At 33.6% G+C, this 26,242-nt stretch overlaps 1 protein-coding gene and 1 non-coding gene across 5 annotated transcripts in view; one reads left to right on the top strand and one right to left on the bottom strand.

Annotated features, from left to right (window-relative positions):
* ORC4 (origin recognition complex subunit 4) overlaps positions 1 to 26,242 on the bottom strand; it is a 74,909-nt gene that overhangs the window by 1,004 nt on the left and 47,663 nt on the right. For all 4 annotated transcript variants that reach the window (XM_047771980.1, XM_047771982.1, XM_047771981.1 and 1 more), the window contains 9 exons: positions 20,374 to 20,449; positions 19,840 to 19,925; positions 16,709 to 16,757; positions 14,886 to 15,037; positions 10,935 to 11,108; positions 6,455 to 6,541; positions 2,055 to 2,163; positions 1,242 to 1,337; positions 1,089 to 1,156 (listed from right to left, as the gene is read on the bottom strand). In XM_047771980.1, the coding sequence (XP_047627936.1) occupies positions 1,089 to 1,156; positions 1,242 to 1,337; positions 2,055 to 2,163; positions 6,455 to 6,541; positions 10,935 to 11,108; positions 14,886 to 15,037; positions 16,709 to 16,757; positions 19,840 to 19,925; positions 20,374 to 20,449 (897 nt within the window). The remainder of the gene's footprint in view (positions 1 to 1,088; positions 1,157 to 1,241; positions 1,338 to 2,054; positions 2,164 to 6,454; positions 6,542 to 10,934; positions 11,109 to 14,885; positions 15,038 to 16,708; positions 16,758 to 19,839; positions 19,926 to 20,373; positions 20,450 to 26,242) is intronic.
* LOC125123823 (U2 spliceosomal RNA) lies at positions 14,094 to 14,280 on the top strand. Its single transcript, XR_007134199.1, has one exon. It is a non-coding gene; the product is annotated as a U2 spliceosomal RNA (small nuclear RNA).

The following is a 26,242-nucleotide window of genomic DNA, read 5'->3' as shown; positions in this document are numbered from 1 at the left end:
TCCTCATGGTTGCTAGTCAGTTTCATTTTACCACTGAGCCACAATGGGAACTTGAAGACAAGTACTTCTTGACTAATTGCTTAGGTTATTGAAGTTTGCATTTAAGTTTTGCTCCTACCTTTTTAAGATTTGGCTGGGTGAAAGCTTAATGTAGCTATGAAAAGAGAGGGAGGCAGGAGAAAACCCCTAGGAGTACACCTGTTGAACTGATCCTATAAATGATTCAGCAGAATGGTATAGGTATAGAGGAAAGGACAGTTTCCTGTTTCCCTAGAAGTCTGACAGAGACCTCACTACAACCTGTTGAAAAATTTCTTCAGAGTTCCCATTGTGTCTCAGTGGAAACAAACCCAACTAGTATCCATGAGGATACATGTTTGATCCCTGACCTTACTCAGTGAGTTAAAGGATCTGGTGTTGTGCATGAGCTGTGGTGTAGGTTGCATATGCAGCTTGTTGCTGTGGTTGTGGTGTGGGCCCTCAGCTGTAGCTCTGATCTGATCCCTAGCCTGGGAACTTCTATATGCTGCAGGCATGGCCCTAAAAAGCAAAAAAAAAAAAAAAAAAAAATTCCTGTAATGATTATAGGTTGAAAGATTTTTTGATATATTAAACAAAATTTATTTTGGTGACAATGTATCCTAGAATAAAGTTTCTCAGGTTTTAAAATTCATGCCCTAGTACATCTTTCTCTATATACCCTCATAAGTCAATGAGATTTTGACTTATTTTCTTAATGACTCATTCTGTCGCTTTTACTGCTGAGATTATAAAGCCAACCCTATGACTGTAAAGGAATAGGGTTATATCTGTGTTATGAGACAGACTGTAAAGAGTGATGCATCTGCTAGGAAGAGACAGTAGAGGGCAGTATATTGCCACAAACTAAAACAGAACTGGCTGCATTCTTCAGAATTATTCAAACATTTCATTTTTAGTTTTATTTTTGAGGTCTGTTTTGAAAAAAAATCCTATGATAATAGCTAATATTTCAAAATTAATGAAAGTATAACTATGTTACATACAATCAAATTAGATGTAAAAATGTAACTATCTGCAAAAGAATAATAGCGAACTTAAAACCCTACCTTCATGACAACAGGTTTCTCAAAATTGTAAACAGAATGGGCCTTCCTTTGAACAAACTTCTGAAACTCTGTACAGAAAGCAATGACAACATTAGTACCTTCAAATAAGCAGTGGGGTAGAGTCAAAAAGGAACTACTAAAGTTTCATCTCACCATTATAAACCATTTGAAAATTAAAGGGCTCCTCTTCATAGATGTCATTTAAATGTTTCATTGCTATGATAAGACAGATTTCCAAGACTGACAGACCTATAATAAAAGGAAGACAAACTATGATAGTAGTTTATTTACTGACATATAATTTTAAAATAACTGTCCTCCAAATAGAAAGGTAAAGTCAAAGATCATGGTTTTGAGGGGTGAGAAGTCAAGACATCCCCTAGGTTCAAACATGTTTCAGTCACTATATAATCTTAAGCAAGTTATTCAACCTCCCAGAGCTTAACTTTCATATACGTAAAACTTCCAGAGATGTTATAAGGATTAGAGATAATATTATCAAACACTCAGCATATGGCCCACAGTAAACATAACTAGAGCTGCAATTATTAGGTAACTTTAAATAGCTTTAAGGCCCTTGATTATTCAGAATCTCTAATCCCCTGGAGATTATATTTTAGTTTGTTTTTTTCCTAGAGAGAAGGTTCATTAGATTCTCAAAAGGGACAACGAACCCCAAATGGCTAAAAGCCAGTGCTCCTCTGTAGCATTTGGTGTAATGAGAATACCTGCAGTAAAGTCTTAGCTGGATTTCCAGTGTGACAAGGGAGGCTGAGCGTCAACTTTCTCTCATTTTAAATGGGAATAATAATAAATATTTTTAAAAGGCTGAGTTAAAGGATATATGGATATAAAAGTATTCTGTATACAAAACACTATATCCAATATTAATTATAATTTTGAAAAGCATACCATTATATAAACTCAAACTTATTTTAAAAACTACTAATGAAGCAGGTTTCTTACCATGTACAATATTTGCTTTAGAGTCCATGCTACACAGCTGGTTTGCCTCCATCAGATCTGTTGCAGTCATAAAAGGGTGTGATGGTGTTACACGATTTAAAGCAAGCATCTAGGGAAATAACGATCAGAAAAACAACTGCATGTTATTTGGGCATTTTAGAAATATTACCAAACAAAACTATTTAGAGTTATGGAAGACTAAATATTAATGTTTGGGAAAGGTATTCTCATCTTTAGCTCTATTAAAATACAGCATTTCAATTCACATGCCATATAACTGTATAAATGTAAAGCACAAAAAAATTTTTGCTGGAGTTCCTGCTATGGCACAACAGGATCAGCATCTCTGGAGCACCAGATGCAGGTTCTATCCCCTGATGCCATGGCCCAGCACAGTGGGTTAAGGATCTAGCATTGTAGCTATGGCATAGTTTGCAACTGCAGAAGGGATCTGATCCCTGGCCTGGGAACTTCACAACTGCCAGGTGGTAAAAAAAAAAAAAAAAAAAAAAAAGGGACAAAAAAAGTTCTTGCTGCTTCTCCACCCTTTCCTTGCATATCTTGTTTATTTGCAAATCCTCAAAAGAAAAACATTTTAAAAGGTCAACAAGAGACCAAAAATAAGAAAGGATACTATTCAAAGCCCTAGACCAAACAAAACCCAAACCAAAAATGTAGATCTGTGACTTGAATAAACTTTCTTAGCATTCAGTCAGCCAGTCCAGGTTAGTGTTAAGTGATAGAAGTCAGTTACTTTAATGTTTGAGTGTATAAAAAAGAAAAAAATAAATAACCCCCAAATTATACACATAAACAACTCTCCTTGAAATCAGAGTCCACTTTTCTGTAGCAAGTTTTTTCAACAAAAAAACTCTTGTATTTGAAGATTTCTTTATTTGTAACTTATATAACATCTAATTTTTACTTATTTTTTTAAAAAAAACTTTAATTGAAGTATAATTAATTCAACATTCAGATTTAGTCATATATATAGGGCTAGCAGATTTAGCAGATAAAAATGTATGGCATCTGATTAAATTTGAATTCCAGGTAAACAATGAGTAACTTCTTAGTTTAAGTGTATACATTGTAATATTTGGGACATATTTATACCAGAAACTCTCCATTTTTAAACCAGGGACCAGGGTCCTTACTTCAGTGAAAGAGTTTGGCAATCCTTGTCCTTCATTCCTGTGTATGGAGGAACTCAGGTACCCAGTAGTTTCCTCCCTTTCTCTTACCCTTCCATTTTCCTTTCATTATAAAATATTTCTGACATATAAAAAGGTAAGAGAATAATATGAGTGTCAAGGACCACTTCCTCAGCTTATGAAATATAGACTTACAGAGTCGAAGCTTCTGTCTCTTGCCCTGCTTGGACTCTCTACTCTTCTCCATGCAAAAAAAAATCATGCATGTCTTCATCCTTCTACTACATATCTTTGTAGACAATACAGAGTAATTTTCAAGTTTTATATAAATAACATATTATACTTATGCCACTCTTTCTTCACTGAACATCTATCATGAGGATTCATCCATGTTAAGATATCACTTCTAGTTTACATCATTTTTTTTTGTATTATAGTCCTTTGTTTATACTCACAATTATTCTTTCCCCTATTGATGGATATCTGTCATTTCTTTTTTTGTAATTATAAACAAGGCTACAATAAACAATCTTGTACGTGCCTTCTTATGAATCTGAGTATCTCTAGATGCTTAATTTGCCATATTGCTCTTCAAAGTACTTATATGTATTTATACTACTAGCAGCGATAAATTTAATAGTTGCAGGCAGACACCATACCATCAGACATAAACTTTTGAAACTCATCAGATTGGCAGAAAAAGTTTAATTGTAAAATTTAAACTGTACAACTGTACAACTTCCTTAATTACTTCCTTAATTAATTACCTAATTTAAATTTTTTTTTTTTTTTGTCATTTTAGGGCCACAGCCATGGCATATGGAGGTTCCCAGGCTAGGGGTCTAATTGGAGCTGTAGCTGCTGGCCTACACCACAGCCACAGCAACGCAGGATCCAAGCCACATCTGTGACCTACACCACAGCTCATGGCAATGCCAGGTCCTTAACCCACTGAGCAAGGCCAGGATCGAACCTGCATCCTCATGGATACTAGTCAGATTTGTTTCCGCTGAGCCACAACGGGAACTCCATAATTTCTGGAGGTTAAACATCTTTACACATTATAAGACATGAGATACTACACTGGTGGATTGCTTGAGCTCACATTCTTAGTTGGTTCTTTCCCTTATTGTTTACTGTAGAAGCTCTTTATAAATTACATATAGTGTTGATGATTGTGTTGTCATTTTCCTCTCCTAATCAGTCATCACTTCTGCAGTATCTTTTGGTGTCCAGACATTTAAAAATTCAATGCAATTAACTTTAACTATCTTTTCTTGTGATTTGTGTAACTTCTCTAAGGAATATTTTCTTACCTCAAAAATACAAACATAATCTCTTATATTTTTCTTCTAATTTCTAAAAGAGTTTGCTTTTGTATATACATTTAGATTTATCAACCTGAAATTTACTTTTGGCTATGCAATGAACGTGTTTTTTCTATGTGTATAACTCCTGATTTTTTTGGTGAAAAATTATCCAATAACTGCATTTAATTGCAGTCAAGTCTTTCAAACTTTCCTTAAAAATTTCAACCAATTCCAAATTGGTTGAAATCTTTCCTCAATAATTTCAACCAATTCCAAAACAAGAAAAAACAAACCAAAAATCAAGCCATTACCTTGAATTAAAAATGTAATAGGAAACTGGCAAAACAGTGGTTCATGCTGACAACTTTTGAAGCAAAGGTATTTTTCCCAGAATGATGAGAGGAATGTGTATATGTATATGTGTGTATGTGTATCCTCCAAATAACGTAAGTTAGTAAATAGTCTAATTCTGGTACATAAATAACTAAAATCTCTAAAAATTCTTATTTCCCAAATACCTTTATTATGAAGATAACTGTTGCTGAAAATGGCAGTATGCTTTTGAAAAATGAGTGGAGGATGTGCAGTATATAGGGAGCAAAAACAGAAATGGGAAAGATGAATGTGTAAAAAGTGTTGCAAAACCATACAGTAAAGTGGGATAAACTTGAAGCCAGAGAGCCTTGGATTTGAGTCTTGGGTTTGCCATCTACTAGCTGTGAGACCTGGGGTAAGTTATTTAACCTAAAATTAGCCTCAGTATCCTCGAAGATAAGGATAAAATATATTTGTGGTTTAAAATAAAAAAGGATTAATGTAAAGGATTAGATATAATGCTGGTGAAGTAACTAGGTCACCTAACTCATGTACTATTTAATAAATGATACCTATTGCTATTATAAATGGAAGTGAGCAAGAACTCATGAAACCAAAATTATTTTTTCTTTGAAAAGTATCTGCCGTATCTTTCATAATAATGAAAAAATAATTTCTAGAAAAAAAATTAGGCTAATATCTAATACTCTTAGTGAAAGAAGAACTTTAATTTTCAGAAAAGCAAAGTACCCCCTAACTGATACTATTTAAAGCTTAAGATATAATTACTTGGTGAAAGACCATGACCAGGTTAGATTTGTCCAGGCATGCAAAGCTAGTTCGACATTCAAAATCAAGCAAGGCAATCCAACATAACGACAGGCTAAAGAAGAAAAACCATAGATCACATTCACTGATACAAATTAAGCATTTAACAAAATCTAACACAATCATAAAAAAAAAATCTCAGCAAATTAGGAATAGATGGGAAATACCTTAACTTGCTAATAAACATGTATTAAAAACCTACAACTTACATCTACTTAATGGTAAAAGACTGATGGCTTTCCCTCTAAGACTGGCAATTGTTCACCCTCACCATTCTTATTCAGCATAGTTCAAGAAGGTCTAGCCATTGCAAAAAAGACAAGAAAAAGAAATAAAAAAGATATACAAATTAGAAAGGAAAAAAAAATCTCTTTATTTGCAGGGGATATGACTGTCTACATAGAAAACCGCGAAGAATCTATGGAAAAAAGCTAAAATGAGTTAAGCAGTGTTGCAGAATATAACATCAACACAAAAATCAATCACATTTCTATATACTAACAATGAGCATGCTGATACCAAAGTTAAAATATCATTTACAATTTTTCCAAAGGAAATTAAATACTTCGGAAAGCACTGTAAACATGTACTAGATCTGTGTGGTAAGAATTATAAAATGATGATGAAAGAAATCAAATAAATAAACGAGATGTACCACATCCAAGGATTGGAAAACCTAATGTAGCAGTGAACATGTTAATTCTCTCAGAATTTATCTAAAAGCTTAACCAATTCCTATCAGAACATAATTACCTGGTAAAAGCAAATGAGTGATAAAAACAAAACTCATACAAACCAACAGCATGTGTAAAGACCGCAGGTTTTTGGTAACATTGAAATGCTTCTGCAGCACTTCTCGCACACTCCTATCTTCTGAGAGATTCTAAAGGGAAAAAAAAAACAAAACAGAATTAAGGAACAATGCAATTCAAATCCTGTGTCTCATTAACTCTATCTGGTTTTTATTCATTATTAAATAGATGCTAATTTTTTTTTTTTTTTTTTAAATTTTAAGGCCGCACTCGTGGCATATGGAAGTAACCAGGCTAAGGGTCGAATCGGAGCTGTGGCTGCTGGCCTACAGCTATAGCAACGTGAGATCTGAGCCACATCTTCAATCTATGTTGCATCTTATGAACACTTAACCCCCTTAACCCACTGAGTGAGGCCAGGGATTGAACCTACACCCTCATGGATACTGGTTGGATTCTTAATCCACTTAGACACAATGGGAACTCCAAATAGATACTGATTTTATTTGTGGAATACAAAAATCAAAATAAAATGTCCACTCTAAATGATTCACTTCTTAGCTCTTTATGTTAATTCTGAAGACACAGAAAACATAATCCACGCTACCACATAATTTCTAGTCTAAAAAGGGAAACTATATAGTCCTACTAGTGGGATGATCAAAATGCAGCACAAAATTTAACAGAGAATAAGGGTTATTTATATATTTGGAGAACAAATAAAGGGCTTACTGTTACTACATATTTCTTTTTATCCTCAAGAGTCAAACACCCTTTGGAAGTACACAGGATGAACATTAAATGTTAAAACAAAGTAATGAAATAAAAGTTTTGGAAATTAGCTGTAGTTCTGGCTTCTGCACTGTTGACTCTTGCCAAGTCACTTAAAAAATTGATATATATTAAAATGAGAGCACTTAAGAAAATTAATGCAAAACACATGTTGATAAAAGAAATTTTCTCTTTAAGAATTCAGATTATTTTTAAAAAACAATACTTGCTTTTCTTTTACATGATGCTTCAAAGGGTTAATCTCTACTTCACCTTTCTGCTCATCTCTATACTTTAAGAGGTCTGAATTCCATTCACTTTCCTTCTGCAAACTATCACTTTTTTGCTTACAAAATTACCCAATCTGCTTTAAAAACAAACCTAAAAGATCTATATGTGAGATCTATATGTGTATTTAAAAAAAGCTCTTAAATATTTTAATTTCACCTTGATTCAAACACTATAAACTACCTGAGGATAAAGCTATTATCACAACCCCTTATTGGATGTCTATTATATTTAACTAATTGTGATAGTCACTGAAGATGTTAAATCTTGGATTTTGAAACATGACTGAATTTCTTTTCACTCTGGATTGAAAACTCCTTTATGGCTGGCTCAGAAAATGATATAAGGAAAATAGGACAGAAACTGACCAACCGGCATCACCCCTTACAGGAACAAGGGGAAAATTCCCATTCAGGGAAGCTGACATATTCCCTTTTCACTGATGAGCACATGAGTAGCAATTACATAAACAAATTCTTAATGTGCTCACTGCCATTTGTTTGGCCAGTGCCCTCTTCACAGTTAGTTTTAAGGATTTTAAGTAATTTAGGATTACACTTGTACCTCAGGACTCATGCTGCTCAAGGGATAACTTAGTCGTAGCAACATACGTACTACATCTTCTAGTCTGTTCCTGCTAAGTATTCTCACCTTTTGTTAACTAAACAGGGAAGGTGAAGACAGTAAGCAGATCTTTCTTGAACTTAGCCACAGTACTCTGTGGGAATTAGCTTTAGGGAAAATTAGCTATAGTCTTTTTAGATGCTTTTTTATACGGAGATCTTTCTTATACTGCCATGCTGAGACGGTGTTTACCCTTATTTATGTATTTGACTCACTTAGGGTAGGGCTAAAACAAACATTCAAGTTAGGCAGGATGTCCGGGTTCAAGCCTATCCTGAAGATATTTCTTGGATGAAATTCCATAGGCAACCTGTTATTTATACCATTGCTTTTGGTTTAACCTTGGAATTAGAAAAACTTGCTGCACAGTCAGCACTGAGTGAAAGGATAGCTCCTTTAATGCGCCAATGCACTTTTTGGTCAGGGCCTCTGGCCATGGTGCTGACTTTTTCCCCCTAGGGAAGCTCATTTATTAGCATACACTCAAGGGGAGGTGACAAATGATGCCTAGGAGAGGTCAAGAAAATACTACAATCAAGACACAAACTCCAGTGGTTCAAATTCTACATTACAAAAAAAACCCTACAAGATTATCAGAAAGATGACAAGATAGTGCTCACATTCAGTCCTACCATCCAGCCCCTAAATTCAGTGATATAAGATCAGCAAAAAAGGACCAAAAACTTAAGGGCTAGCCATTGCACTACCACATGCTTACCATTTTCTGAGTCATCTAGTAAACTCACCATCTACTTCCTTTATATACTTTAAACATCCATTCTAAGATACTCAATAGCTGGGAAGGACAGAAAGATGGATGACAACACAGCACAACCTGGGCTTATGTGGTCATTTTAGGAAAAGAAAGTGAGTAGGGATAAAAATAATAAAAGCCTTAGGAAAGCAAAGACATTTAAACACTATGAAAAACTGCATTTGATCACCAAAGCAATCAGAAAAACACATTGTTGTAACAAGACAATTGGTTTAGGAGTTGTAGAAGGTGCAAGTCTATGAGGCACTCAAAAGTGGATTCAGAGGCCAAAGATCAAGAGCTCTGATCCACTCCAGACCTACATAAAGGAAGAGACAGTGTGAGAGTACTATGAAGTGGTCTTAAAGCATGGAATTTTATAATTAAATATAGTATCAAGAACTTCTGTAAGCTAATAAATATGAGTCCATGGCAAAATTAATTTGGGCAAGAGGCTGGAAGGGAGGACCCACACCTAATTACATCACAGCACAATATCTGGGTTTTAAGGATAAAGTCAATCATTTTGACATATAATTCTATATAGTTATATTAGGAAAAATAATATGGAATAAAAAATTAGAACAAAGTTAAAAAAGATAACCAAAGAATAATATTTAAGGTTTGAATCCTTTATGTAAATATAAATTTAGCATGTATATAAGGTCTGATATGCTATGAACCAAATAATTACTTTGCAGTAAAAGGAGGAAAGATGAACAAGGACATGCAGGAAAATTCTACCTTTTACTGTGTATTCTCATGCACAGATTCGAATTTGTTTAGTAAACTTAATGTTAAAAATGTGTCAAAATTAACAGTGCTTACATAAGCAGCCTATATTTTAAAATCAATGTAAGAATCAAGTTTCAGTTATGCAAGATGAGTAAGTTCTGGAGGTCTGATTGTTCAGAAATGTGACTATGGTTAACAATACAGTACTATAGTCTTGAAATCTGCTTAGAGAATAGAACTTAATTGTTTTACCCACGTCCCCTACCAAAAAAAAAAAAAAAGAAAAGAAACCCATGTGAGGCAATGAACAGTTACAGATTGTGGTATTTTACAATGCAGAAACATATTAAAACATAGTTGCACACCTTAAATATAAACAATTTCTAATTTGTCAATTATACCTCAACAAAGATGGGGAAAAAGAAGAATCATTCAAGAGCAACATAAATGCAAATTCTCATGTTTAATTTTGTATTGATATTTGAGATTTTATAGTAAAAAGAATATAACCTATCGCAATCAGTGAATATAGAGTGTTTAAGCAGATCTAATCATCCTTACTAATTGGTATTTAACATTAAGACCAGTTTTTTCCAATTCTTTCAAAACTATAGACTCTTTATATTACTTTCCACTTTCACAGGACCAATATTTTTGAAAGGTTTTAACATGTGAGGTTTATTCAGTAACACTTTTTCAATCATGTTATTAAACACATCCACATACATACACTCTCTCTTCTCCCTGCCAACTAAAATTTATCAGTGTAAGATAAACTGATGGTAGTATGCTTAGTTAATATAACAATGGTCTGTACAAGTTAGGCTGTTCAACTTTAGTATAAATAAATTTGCAGAGTCCACAGGTTTAGTAAATGTTTAGAACAACACATGAATGTACATTTGTAACTTAAGACCCAATGTAAATAATATAACCAAAGGTGCCTCTTAATAGACCCACTGAGAAAAAAGCTGTAGTTGTTGATGAGAATGAAAATAAAAAAGCCACATTAGATAGGTAGTTATTAACTTTAAGCAGGTAATATATTTCTAAAATTGTAAAACAAAGAGAATAAATAGCAATAAAAATTCATTAACAAAATAATCTAAAATATAAATGAGGTATGAATAAAACAAATCTCAAAGCTATTTTGAGAAAAAAATGTCAACTATTTTTTAAAAGAAATTACACACAAAAAAGTATAATTTGTATTAATGCAGTTTTATGCCACGGTAATATTAGAAACATTATGCTAATTCATAAATTTTAAAAATTTCCAAGTTTTAATTGCTTTCAAATGATATAACAAGACATAAAAATTACTTTAACATTATTGTCTTTTTCCAAACTACCTGAACATTCTCATTCCACTTCTCAGCGAAAATCTTGTCTGGAAATACTGCAGGTAGAGATAATTGTTCTTTAAATATTTTAAGATACTGTGGAAAACCAAATGAATTCATTAAGTGTATCTGCCGGTGAGAAAATCGTGACTTCACTCTTTTTTCTAAGAGTTCCAAAATATCCTTAAAAACAAACAAAAATCACCATGAGATGCATGTTTAAAATAACCATACCAATGTTAGAGAGATAATTATTTGAAATATCACTTATACTTAGCAATGCTTATACTATAATATAAAATTAAGCATTAAAAAAATTTATGCAAGCTTCTGAAAACCCTAATTATTCCCTTGAGCTACTTAGATTTACAATGCAGTAGAAGTAAGAGGAACCTGTAAAAAAATTTTTGTCTTTTTTAGGGCCACACCTACAGCATATGGAAGTTCCCAGGCTAGGGGTCAAATTGGGGCTGTAGCTGCTGCCCTACACCACAGCCACAGAAACACAGGATCCGAGCCACATCTGTAACCTACATGATAGTTCACAGCAATGCTGGGTCCTTAACCCCACTGAGCAAGGCCAGAGATCAAACCTGTGTCCTCATCAATACTAGAGGGGTTCATTACCACTGAGCCATGACAGAAACTCCTAAAAATATTTTTAATATCAGCTACTTTTAGTCCTTGTCCAAGCATCTGTAGGCCTGGTGATGTCATGCCTTTTTCAGCTAATCTTTAACACTGCAAGACAAACAATAATTGCTAAAAATTTTAACTATAATAAATAGTTACATGACACAGAAATATCAAGAGTTTAAATAAGGGATTTCATATATTCTACAAAGAATTCAGATTAAAAAATTAAGATAATAAAATGTAGTTAGACTTATTAACTAACATGCATGAAAATTTAAACATCTTCATTGTTTTATGTAACAAAGACTCGAGAAGCAGCATGTGTAATGGAGAAAAGTTCATTTCACTAACCTAAACAAATTTAAGCTGAAGCCATGCTGGACTTAAGGAACAAACTATGGAAGAGGAAACTAGTAGAAACACAGCATGACATTGGTAAATGATCTGTCTTTTGGCTAAGTAATATTTGAGAAACTACTTTTATTTGTGCTATATTTTCCCTTAAGAAGTGAGGGATCAAGTTTGGTGTCAATTTTCTATTTAAAAAAAAAAAAAAAAAAAAGCTGGAGTTCCCGTCATGGAGCAGTGGTTAACGAGTCCAACTAGGAACCATGAGGTTGCGGGTTCGATCCCTGCCCTTGCTCAGTGGGTTGATGATCCGGAGTTGCCATCAGCTGTGGTGTAGGTTGCAGACGTGGCTCGGATCCCGTGTTGCTCTGGCTCTGGCATAGGCTGGTGGCTACAGCTCTGATTAGACCCCTAGCCTGGGAACCTCTATATGCCATGGGAGTGGCTCAAGAAAAGGCAAAAACACACACACACAAAAAAAAGGTTGTGGTCATGCCCAGAAATATAAATTTTTGAATCTACCCAGGTGATTCTAAGAAACCAATGATATAGACAAAAGAATTACAGTGATCAAAAAGCATCACTGAGGAGTTCCCGTTGTGGGGCAGCAGAAATGAATCCAACTAGCATATAAGGATATAGGTTCGATCCCTGACCTCGCTCAGGGGGTTAAAGGATCTGGCATTGCTGTGAGCTGTGACACAGGTTGCAGATGCGGCTCAGATCCTGTGTTGCTGTGGTTGTAGTGTAGGCCAGCAGCAGTAGCTCCAGTTTGACCCCTAGTCTGGGAACTTCCATATGCTGCAGGTGCGGCCCTGCAAAACAAACAAACAAAAGGCATCATGGTTAGTTGGGAAAAGAAGACAGGAAAGATCAATAGCTTGGGGCTACAGAGGAAAAGGCGAGTAAAAAAAGGTGAAATGTTTTTATAGGTTAAAGAAAAATATAGTACCAACCTAAGAGAATTAAAAGTTATGTTTAGAGACAGAAATATTATACATTTATTTTCTTCTAAGGAACAGTTCTAGATTACCCAAAAAAGTAGAGAGTTGAATGGTAGTGGAAGCAACACTGTGCAAGCAGTAATTAAGAGCCTGAATTTGGGAATGGAAAGAGATGGAAGTAAAAATTTTTTTTTGGTCTTTTTAGGGCCACACACATAGCATATGGAGGATCCCAGGGTAGGGGTCAAATGAGAGCTGTAGCTGCTGGCCTATGCTACAACCACAGCAACAGATCTGAGCCGCATCTGCAACCTACACCACAACTCAAGGCAATGCTGGATCCTTAACCCACCAAGCAAGGCCAGGGATTGAACCTGCGTCCTCAGGGATACTAGTCAGATTTGTTTCCACTGAGCCACAACAGGAACTCCAAGGAAGTAAAAGAATTTTAGAAGTGAACAGTAACTGATATTTTGGTACTGGACAGTATTGACAGAATATTGCTTATGTGGGGATAGAGGGAATAGTGAAAAAAAAATTTACAGCCATAGGGGAAGAGGTTATTTGCTGGCAAGATCTTTACTCCATCTATCCTTTTCCTCTTTCCCTAAAAACATGGACATATAGATAGACTTAGACTTAAATTACACAGCTGGAGAATTATATATTCAAAATAAAAAAGAGCCTCTGATAACACTGCTAAGGCTGTATTAACCCTTTATTTGGTCCCTCACTGGGTCAGACAGCATTTGCCACTGTCAAATTGCCAAAGGAATTTTTAGCAAGAAGGAACTCACTTCCTTAACCCCTGTGATAGACTGCAAAAAATGAAGTGGGGCAGGAGGATGAAAGCTATAGAAGCATAGCAACCATGGCATAATAGAGGTGACTCTATACCAGTTTTAACTGAATTCAATAAGAAAGTTCAGGAGTTCCCGTCGTGGTGCAGTGGTTAACAAATCCGACTAGGAACCATGAGGTTGCGGGTTCGATCCCTGCCCTGCACAGTGGGTTAAGGATCTGGCGTTGCTGTGAGCTGTGGTGTAGGTCGCAGACACGGCTGGGATCCCACGTTGCTGTGGCTCTGGCATAGGCCGGTGGCTACGGCTGCAATTAGATCCCTAGCCTGGGAACCTCCATATGTCGCGGGAGTGGCTCAAGAAAAGGCAAAAAGACAAAAAAATAAAAAATAAATAAAAAAATAAGAAAGTTCATACCAGGAGTAAAAGAAGGTAAACACATCACTTCATGGCCTTTTAGCTAAGGTCACGTGGTGTATCTGTGCTTATCAGTTTAATATCTGATACATCCTCTGAGGACAATGTATTAAATAGATTTTTGGGACGAGGAAATGGAACAGAAGCTTACTCCATCCACTCCATCCACTGACCTGGTATTGCAGTACTTTTAGGAACAGTGCTCCCCCTTAGTGTGAGAATTTAAATTTTTTCTTTTTTTAAAAGGTGGTGAAGACAAAAAGAGCTACATAAGCTATCTGATGGTACCCAAGGTTCAACATGTATGGAGTCATCTTCACAACGTAATGTGATAGTGACAGGAAGACTGTGGTTAGAATAATTCTAAAATCCCCCAAGGAGCAAAGAAGCTGCTATCTACTATTGACAGATTGAAAAAAAACAGTTCCTTCCATTTCTGGAGATGTGAACTTACAAAGCTGAAACAGTATCATTTCAATTTAAAATGATGAGCATTTTCAAAATATGAAAATAATCTTAAATGTAAAAAGAAACTATTAGCAATTTTTATAAAATGATGGTGAGATTATATACAAATCTATTTACTAATGTAAAAATTACATTTATTAGCTTACTCTCACATCACATTTTTTTAGTGATTCCATTGAAGGGAGAAAGTTATTAGTTTATGAGCATGTGTGAAAAATGTACCAGGCACTGATGAAACACATTTCGAAAATGACCTACATAGTGACTAAGTCAGTAAAAGTAAACTTTAATTTTTTTGCTTTTATATTCTAAATATTATAATCAATTTTTAAAATAGAAAGACTTACCAATCTACATGTAAGACCAATAACTGCTACTGGAGTTTGTGCAGACTGAGAAATGTCAAAAAGATTATAGAGGAGTGTTTGGTTTTTATGATGAGTGAAAAGATCAAATTCATCTAATACGAAGATCACTGGGCAACTACTAGTCCGGTCACCTAAAATAAAATGTTTTATATTAACATGAAGTTATATCACATTTCTTAAATTTCCTAACCATTTACTACATTTCATTTTTTAAGATCAATTCAACAAATATATATTGACAACCTGCTTTAGGGGAGGACATTTACCAATACACGTACCCTTACTCAACAAAAAAAAATATCCTCAAGATAGCCCCTACTGCCCTCAAGTATTTCATAGTCTAATTACTAGCCTCTAGACGTTTTTACTGATGAAAAGTTAAAATCATTTAAATGACTGGAGAGTACTGCTTTTTAAATTATGTAAATTCTTAAAAGAATTAAAGCTTACACTATTTTAAGTTCAACAAAAGCCACTTTTAACTCCTGATGATAAGTTTAACATTTCAATAATAGAGAAAAGTTCAGTATGACTCTATGGATTTATTTTTCTCATCACAATGATGCAAACTATTTCAGCATAAGAAATCACTACTATTTAAGGTCTAAGCCTTTATATTTGCATAAAGAAGTGGGGAGAAAAAAAAAGCCTGATAAGGAGGTACTGACTCTAATAGGTAATAAAATATATGCAGTAACCTAAATGACATTAAAACTATGAAGACTACTCAAAAGTTTAGAAACAGACTCATATAATAGAGAAATTTAGTTTTTGACAAATATCATATAACATATCAACAAGAAAAGTGGTTTATTCAGCATCTGATCTTCACTTTATACCTTACCAAATTATTTAAGTATATGTAGTGGATGAAAATATAAGTGAATATCTTCAAAATATGAAGGAGAGAAAAAATTTGACTATGTAAAAATTTTTAAACTTTAAAGGTCCAAACCAAATTTAAGAAAAAACAAGTGCGATAATTCCCCAAAGTATGAGATAACCAAAATAAGACAAAGAACAAGAAACGCACAAACTATGAAATATCAGTGGCCAATTAAAATATGATAGGAGCATCATCAGTACCTAAATTATGCATATTAAGCTAAAATAAATTTTTTCTATTAAAAAGGCAAAATGAAAATAAATGTTGCTGAGGTTGTGAAGAAAAAAGTACTTTTACATATGCTCAGAAGATGGATCTTCTTAAAAAAAAAAAGAAAATGGATCTTCTAGAATAATTTGGTAATTAATATTTATTCTTTTAAACGTGGAACATTTCAATCCCGAATTCTACACATTAAAATTTATCTCAGGAAATATCTGGATGAGCTTTTAAGCATTTCTTCCTAATTATACAAAATTAGAAATAAAAGCTGTTAACTGGTGACTGTTAAGTTATAATTTATTATACACAGAATTTTAAATTATAGTTAATTTACATTTTAAAAATGGAATATATGAGCACCATAAGAATGATGATGCACTTCAATATTTACTGACATGGAAATATGCTTACAACATACTGCAAGTGAAAAGACATATACTGCAAAACAAAAAAGAAGAAATTTTATTCTTATAAAAAATTATGTCTATACCAATGATATACTGCAGGTGAAAAGATATGAAATTCAAAGTTAATTGGAATAATCACTACGTTAGGGATTATCACTATCATTATTTTATTCTTTTTTCTATTTATTTTATCTTTTTTTTATAAAAGCATGTATTGTATTTTTAATGAAGGGAAAAATAAAAGTAAACAAATATCTTTTAATATTGTTAAGTATGCTAATATTTACCTTTTTTTAAAGCTTCCAGAAGAAATGAGAGATTTTCAGCAAAGCTTCCCTGAATAACAAAAAAATATACCATGACTAGATGTTTAGTGAAATAAAATATACAGAGAGATATAGACACTGTGTATCTAATATTTTCTAGTAAATTAAGAGTAATTAGCCAGAATCTGAGCTGAATATATTTCTATGCTTACAATCTAAACCTTAAATATAAAAAGAGATGGGGCATAGCACTGAAAAAGGCATTATTATGTCATGTTCAAAATTTTACATTTTCTGGATAAAATCCCTAAAACTCTTTATTTAAAGGTAGTTTTAAAAGGCAGTTTATCCTAATTACAGTTAGAGAACAAGAAATTCATTGCACTTTGTATTTTCAAACATTGCCTAAATGAGTCTCTTGAAAGTCTAAAACTTGTATCACTAAAAAAAAAGAGCGATGCAAAAGGAAAAGGGAGAAGAAATCTGCCTCAAATATTAGATAATACAACAGTGTTTCTCTATTCGAGAGCATATTATGGAATCTGTATATATCATATCCAATTTGACTGTTTACTTGGAACACAGCCAAAACATTTTTGCATACAACTTAAATATGCTGGATGGAAATTAATGGAGTAGCAGATGCATTATCCAGATGTCCTAGCTTGTGGATAAAGGCCCCATTAAAATATTTTTTCAATGAAGTCATTAATTTTTACTTCATTCAGATTTTTTAATTTAAAGAAAGAGCCAAATTCGAATTTAAGATGTAAAGGAGAAAGGCCACCCATTTGTTTGTTTCCCACTGATATAAAATAGCATAATAGGTTTTAAAGAGCTTCTACATATTTTGTGATGATTACATGCTGTCAAGTCAATACTATTTCCAAGGAAGTCAAGGCAAGAGGTATTTATCATAATGTAAACAAATGCTCAGAGACAATCTGATGCAAAATCAGTGGTCAGAGTTACTCAAAGGTTGCTTGTTTTTTGATATTTCTTTTAAAGACTATTATACCTGACACTAAGTATAGGTACATACTTAGGTAAATTCATATGCATATAAAGAATTTATTTAAATAAGATGTATATATATGGATACACACATATATGTGTGCATATATATGTGTATGTTTTTGATATATATAAAAGAATATACAAGTTTGCTATATCAAAACAGAAAGACTCTGGGTTAAATTACTTTGTTCTTAACGTTCGGCCTTTGTCATTTCACAACTTTAGGTAACTAATTATGTTCTCTGAGCCTCAGGTGCCTATTGGTATAGCGCAAAAGTTAAACTAATAATCTGTGTATGTGATGATTATGATAACAAAGGTGATAACTAGGATGATAATCAGCTGTGCCTTTTTTCTTATGAATCTTATATGAATAGCTCTGTTTACAAAGGTCAGAAACACTAATCTACATCAAGTGGAAACCAAAAGCCAAACTGAGTTTATATAGTAGTAACTCTTTTTAGCCAAGCAGGCCACTATCTTTAACATTACATTCTGGACAGGAGGTAGAACAGATTTGCAGAAGGAGCATTTTGAACTTGCACTTCAAAGATCTGCAAAAAATGGAAGGGTTACACATGATTGGCTCAACTTTTTATAGATAATTTTTAAAGAATAAAATTACTAAATGCTAGGAGGCTTACACAACCATGGCAGTGTTACTATATTGCAGAGTACACAGTTTAGAGATTAGAGTGATATGACTACATAATCACCAGTGACCAGAAAATGAACTTGGAACATATACAACCCACTTCATTTGCATTAAGCAGATGGGTCATTTCATCATGAAAATTAAGGCAGCTGCAAGTTAAGTAAATCCTGTTTCCTTGGCTTTATAAATTAAGGGATAGGTAAAAAGTTTAATGAAAGTTCCAAAAAATTTCTAACCAATTTAAGTTATTGATGTTTACTGTCCTGAGACTCCAAGCTGCTTATGGTAATGAGACATGGCTAACTTTCTGAGAACATTTATTTTTTGTCCTTTTACGGTTGTACCCATGGCATATGGAGGTTTGCAGGCTAGCGGTCAATCAGAGTTGTAGCCTCCAGCCTACACCACAGCCAAATCAACACCAGATCCGAGCAGCATCTGCCACCCACACCACAGCATGTGGCAATTCTGTATCCTTAACTCATGAGTGAGACAAGGGATCGAGCCCACATCTTCATGGATACTAGTTGGTTCTTAACCTGCTGAGCTGCAAAGGAAACTCCTCTCTTAGAACATTTTAATAGCAAGAGACAACTGACATTTGCATAGTAATTACCATCCAATTTAAAAAAAAAATCATAAATGATGTTTAATGCTTCTTTTCATTTTTAAAATAATCCGTGAAGAATAATAAAATAATGCCCATCTAATAGGTGAGGAATCAGTAATTCAAAGACATTCATTAGCCATGATCACCAGGTAGTCAATAATTGTAAGGCAAGACTCAAATCTACTTTTTGTAGCTTCAAATTCAGTACATTTTTCGCTACTTCCATGCTATCCAAGTTTTATACGACTAGAAAAGGACTGCTATAAGACTAGAAATGGACTGTTAGCAGGTAGTATTTTTAAGAACATATTGTTCTATCTCCAAGGATAGACAATCAGAATATTACAGATAAAGAAACAAACAGATATCATATTATCAACATAAAACTGGATTTCTTAGCTAGTTATGGCTAGTATAATCTGCTTCAAAAAATGTAAACATAAAGATTTGATTAATAAATGCATCCTAGTACAAGTGTACCTTCTTTTTTTTTTTTCTTTTTAGGGCAGCACTTGCAGCATACGGAGGTTCCCCAGGTTAGGGGTCGAATCGGAGCTCAGCTGCTGGCCTAGGCCACAGCAATGCGGGATCTAAGCCGCATCTGCGACTTAAACCACAAGTCACCACAATGCAGGATCCTTAACCCACTGAGCGAGGCCAGGGATCGAACCCACAACCTCATGGTTCCTAGTTGGATTTGTTTCTGCTGTGTCACGACAGGAATTCCCAAGTGTATGTTCTTATAACAGGAACCTTGCATATTTCAATTTAGAATTTCTGAACCCTTCCTAGTCTTCCAAATATAAAAATATCTTTTACACAGATTTGACGTTGATGCTTATTTAATAAAGGAACAAAAATTATACTTACAAAAACTTTATCTCCGACTACATTTTCCAGATTTAATTGCCTTGTAATTTCCTTTAGGGCAATTTTATCATTGATTTGAAGCAGTCCTGAAATAAAACCCATTTAAATGTATTTAGTTAAAACTAAATAGGTATTTGATACAGTGCAGCTTATTTTCTAGTCAAATAAATTTTCTAATGCTTTTTAAAATTTAGCTATAAAGAAAAAAGTCAAAGCCTTTTAGTTTACATTATTTCCTTTTAAAAACTCAATAGTTAAGATAATTAATAGACTCAAAGAACCATCTTCCATGGGGTTAGTGTTATTTTTTTAAAAAATAAAGACAAAAAATTAGGAGACCTGTGTGCCAACTTTATTAATATTTTTTTAACTTCTAAAAATATTGTGTGTAATATGCTAAAGCAAAAGTTGTTAAACAAGGATCTAGTTTTTATATCATGCAAATGTAAATCGTATGAGTAAATTTAGCTGCAGAATATAAAAAGCTCACATGGCTTATATCAAATTCCAATGGCAAAATGATGACATACTTACCATTTAGGTGAACTTGCAATACATTTTCACTCACTTCTTCCACTTCCATTAGTTCTTTCAAAGCATGGTTTATTAACTAAATAATATTAAAAAGTTTATAAAGTATTTAATAATAAATAAAAGATGATAAGCCCATATTCTTTTTTAAACTCTGAGTAACAGGAACAGAATATAAATAGACCGGCATTAAAAATTAACCAATAAATCTGCAGATTATTTACAGATAAAATGTTTAACTAGAACTTTTAATGTTTGACTCTTAGGATGCCAGAGCCAGGACTGATGCCACACTCTTTAAATCAGCTATACAAACTTCTAACAAATGTTTAGAAATAACCCTTAAGTTTTCAAAAAAATACTTCTCTACAAGTCACATAAAATTATGGCCGCGTAAGAACTTTGGGTCTCAGTCAGTTCTTATATTTGGTTCTCTGCAAAATCATCACTGAAATCCATTAAAAGCTATTGAAAACAAGTACCAGGACAATGCTAAATGATTGCAAAATGCTGACCCCCAATACATCAATTTCTATGAAATACTGTGAACCATTCTGTTACCCTGAAATAAAAATGAAAAAAGAAATACCAAGGAGTTCTCATGTGGCACAACAGATTAAAGATCCAGCACTGTCACTGCTGTGGCATGGGTTCGATCCCTGCCCCAAGCACTTCCACATGCCAAGGGTGCAGCCAAAAAAACAAACAAACAAACAAACAATAGAAGAAGAAAAAGAAAAAGAAAAACCAAGAAGTTATCTTGTTAAGTTGAAAAAGCCATGTTGCCCTGTCAGTGGCTAGGTAAGCAGAGAATGCCCTTATTAAAGAAATTTAAAGCATACATAAAAAAATTATTACAACTAACACCATACTTAAAATATAACAGTAATTAGTACTAAAATTATATCCAGATAGTGTTATACCACCTTAAACTGTTCAATTATAAAGCCCATATTTTTATTACTACAGGGTTCTATGTCACATACTTACATTTTTTACATTTTAATTTGTGAATCTTACCACTCATACTGCAATATCATATACATTTCTTCATATTAATACTGCATATATTTTCTTAAATTTGAAAATGATTTGAATTAAGAGAAACCAAAAAGCTTTTTAAAAGGAAGAGTAAAGGTGGATTATTCTTTCTAATATTAAAGTAGAAACAGCAGGGTACTATCACAAAATATATAGACTAGGACATTAGGCTATATATACAAGAAAATTGGTAAGGATGGCACCAAAATTTAGTGAGGACAAAAAGGATTAATCAACAAAGGCACCGAGACACCTGGTAAGCTAATTTGTAAAACAAAATATTATTTGTACCTGTAATATTCTACCTCTATTGGTCACTACAACATCTCTGGGCAATATGAAGAGGTAACCCTCATTTCAAATTATTAGGCTTCATAACAGGCTATCAAACATACTAGCTATTCCTGGTATATTTGTATGCAAATGGAATTCTACCTTGGATCATAAGTGTAAATCCTCCTTCAAAAGATAATCTCTCTAAATATCAACTGACATGTATGAATAAAAGCCCAGCAGAGAAGTTACATTCGTTATAGAAAACTGTCAGATGACATGGTACTCCTCTGTCTTTGGATCACATTGGACTCTATCACAATAGTTAGTCCCCAGATGATGCAAACTTGGGTCACTCAAAATATGGCTTTTGCTGTTTTCTCCTAGTAACCTGCTATGTTCTTGCCCCCACCTCTTGATATTTCACTTACATAATATTTATATTTCCCTAGCTATGATTTTGTGTTTAAAATCATTTTATGTTTGAGGAATTGTTCAAAACCATTTCAAATTTTTTACAGAATGAAACAGGGTTAATAGTACCTTCACTATACATATGCATAGTTACAACAGGTTTATATTCTTTCCACTGAATTTAGTTTAACACCAAATTACTATGATTTGTCTGAATTAGCTCACAAATTTTTATACGTGTGTGGTCTGAAATGATAATTTAAATGTATTAGCAAGTAGGTCTTCAAATAACAATTTTAGTCCAATCTGGATATTGCTAAAATTGTCTGTGTCATCAGCTAGGTAACCAATCATATAATTTTAGTTTGTTTCAAGAAACAATGTCATCTTTTCAGATATTTTAAAATAAATCTACACTACAAAAAATTTAGTAGGTTATTAATGTTATGCTAACCAGTGTAACTAATTTGACTACCAAGGTTCCACATTCTTTGTAGCTAAAAATTAATTTTACAAACATACTAGCATAGTTTGCTTAGAATTGCCAATATACAGAGTTTTTTATGCTCACCTACTCCTATTCCCAAATACTTTCACGAACACAAGATCCAACAATATGCAACTAGAAGAAACATCGACTAGAAGGAACATCCTACTTAACCATCCAGCAAGTTTCTTTGTCTACAGAAATTTCTATGTAGAAGAGTATTTTCCAGGTTCCAATCTGTCATTTGGAACCACATCTACTTTTAAAACAAAATGTTTGAAATACAGCAAACCACACTTGTGTTTATCAATTAACTATAGATTTTGAATTTTTGTATTTTAGATAGTTTGGCTAAGGGTAATGTTTTAAATATACTGTAATCTTATTTTTTAAATTCAAATTTATATAACTATATTGATGATGTTACTAATGTATGATTATATTGATATGATATACATAATTATACTAATTATACTACATAATAATACTCTTATCTAAGTATAACCTATTTTATATCTCAGGATACTCGCACACACAACAAATCACAAAAGTGGCAGGAGTTAAACAATGTTTCTCAGCTTTCTGACCTCTCCTCTCAATACTGGAGTGCAGCAGGAATAAATTACTTTGTACCAAAATAGAATACAAGATAAAGGATTCTTCCATATTCCAGTTAAGTCACACTAGATAATTGGCTCCAAAGCACCAGAACAGGGCTCTGGCTTAAGAAGTAACAACAACTGGATAAACTGTCAGCCTGTCAAGAATATTCTATCCATTTTATTAACTCATAAATACTATGTCTTAAAGTCTGTCTTCTTTAAGTCTGAGTAAATAGAAAAAATATAGGAGTTCATAAAAAGATGATATAACATGAAAGGGAACAGCAAGTTGATGAAAAGATTAATTACTACTAAAATTATGTATTTTAGGTAATACATGTTTTGAGCAATTTAAGATAGAATCAGACAAATACAAAACAGTAGACTAAGAAGGTATGCAACAAAGACCTAGACAAGAAGGACTGTTAGAAAACTAAAATGCAGTATCACATTAGAAAAAGCAAACAGGGGAGTTCCCATCATGGCTCAGTGGTAACAAACCTGACTAAAGATCCATGAGGATGCGGGTTTGATCCCTGGCCTCACTCAGTGGGTTGGGGATCCAGTGTTGCCATGAGCTGTGGTGTATGTTGCAGACAAGGCTCAGATCCCACATTGCTGTGGCTGTGGTATAGGCAGGCAGCTGTAGTTCCAATTCAACCCCTAGTCTGGGAACTTCCATATGACACGGGTGCAGCCCTAAAGCTAAACAAACAAACAACAACAACAACAAAAGAACCAAACAGAACTGATGGGGAAGAACAATCACCCTGGTGATATGGTAGAATGCTGATGAAGAGGAAGAGAAAGGTAAAAAGAAAGAAACACAGAAAAGCGATATGGTGAAGTGAGAACAAAGGCTTAATAACTGAATATTCTAATAATCCCCAAAAGGGCAAGAAGAAAAGAAAGAGAATACTCAAAAAGAAGAGAATGACTGCTCAGTGAAGAAAGACTCAAGTTTATACTGAGAGTTTGTATAACAGTTAAACGTATGATCAATCCTTAAACAAGAATAACTAATAACTAACTGCATTAAGACATGAAAAGTAAATAAAAGTATAGGTAAGAGATAAGGGAAGGAAGAAATAAACCTCTTTGTTTGCAGGTGACACAATTATTTATGAAGAAAATCCCAACTGGACCAATTCCTAGAACTAGTAATCAATTATAGCAAGGTTGCAGATACGAGGTAATACACAAAATTTATGTGCTTTCCTATATACCAGCAGCAAAAACTTAGAATATGAAATTAAAAATATAATGCCGTTCACATTAGCACCAAAAATTGTAAATACCTAACAAAATACGTATAAACCTATAATGAAGAAATGCACAAAACTGAAAAAAGACCTAAACAAATGGAGAAATAGTCCATGTTCCTGAATGTGAAGATTCAGTAGAGTTAAGAAACCAATTCTTTCCAATGTGATCTACAGATCCAACACAAAATCCCACAATATAACAGGAAAAAAAAGTGGATATTTATAAATTTATTCTACAGTTAATATGCAAAGTTAAAAGTACACAGAATAGTCAGAACAATATTAAAGAAGAACAGAGTTGGAAGATTGATCCTACCTGCCTTCAAGACTTACTATAAAACTAATGGTAATCAAGACAATGTGACGCTGGTGAAAGAAGAGACAAATAGATCAAGGGAACATAACGGAGAGCCCAGAAACAGACCCATACACACACAGTCAACTGAACGCTGACAAAGAAGCAAAGGTAATTCACTGATGCAAAGATAGTTTTTTCAAAAAATAGTGTTGGAATAACTAGATATTCATAGGCAAAAAAAATGAAGCCACAAACATGCCTTATATGTTTCATAAAAATGGACTCAAAATGAATCAAAGACCTAAAAGTAAAATATAAAGAACTATAAACCCTCTAGAAGATAGCAGGACAAAACCTAGATGACCTTGGGTTTGGTGATCAAGTTTTAGATATAAAACTAAAATCACGACAGGTGAAACAGTTAATAAACTAGACGTTATTAAAATTAAAATCTTCTGCTCTGCCAAGAACAATGGTAATGGAATTAAAGGACAAACTATGCACTTGTAGAAAATATTATAAAACACATTTCTGATATATGCAAAATGCACAAAGAATTCTTAATACATACCTATTAAGAAAAGAAATAACCCAATTTTAAAATGGTCATAGGAGTTCACATCGTGGCACAGTAAAAATGAATCCGATTAGGAACCATGAGGTTGTGGATTCGATCCTTGGTCTAGCTCAGTGGGTTAAGGATCCAGCATTACCATGATCTGTGGTGTAGGTCGCAGATATGGCTCAGATCTGGCATTGCTGTGGCTGTGGTGTAGGCTGGCAGCTGTAGCACAGATTAGACCCCTAGCCTGGGAACTTCCATATGCCTCAGGTGAGGCCCTGAAAAGCAAAAAATAAATACATAAATAAATAAATTAAATGGTCAAAAAATACCTCACCAAAGATGAAAAATAAGCATATGAAAAGATGCTTGATATCATACATCCTTAGAGAACTGCAAATAAACCAGCAATGAGATACCACTATGCAACTACAAAAATAACTAAAATTTAAAAAAGTGACAATACCAAATGCTGGTCAGGATACACAGCAACTAAAGCTATTATTCACTGCTGGTGAGAAAGCCAAATGATATAGCCACATTCTAAGGCAGTTTGGCAGTTCCTTACAAAGCTAAATATAGTCTTACCATTAAGATCCAGCAATGGGTGCTCCTAAGTATTTACCCAATTAAGTTGAAGGCTTAAAAACCTACACACAAATGTTTATAGTAGTTTTATTGATAACTACTAAAACTGAGAACCAGCCAAGATATCCTTCAATACGTGAATGGATACATAGTGGTACATTCATACAATGGAATATTATTCAGCAATTAAAAGAAATGAGCTGTCAAGCCATGAAACACCATGGAGGAATCGTACATGCATTTGGCTAAGTGGAAGAAGCCAATCAGAAAGGCTGTATATTGTATGATCCCAGTTGTATGACATTCTGAATACAGCAAAAGTTACGGAGACAGTATGATCAA

This window comes from Phacochoerus africanus, chromosome 3 (assembly GCF_016906955.1).
Source record: "Phacochoerus africanus isolate WHEZ1 chromosome 3, ROS_Pafr_v1, whole genome shotgun sequence".
NCBI lineage: Eukaryota > Metazoa > Chordata > Mammalia > Artiodactyla > Suidae > Phacochoerus > Phacochoerus africanus.
Note: the sequence above shows the minus strand (reverse complement) of the source record. Positions and strands in the feature narration are given on the sequence as shown.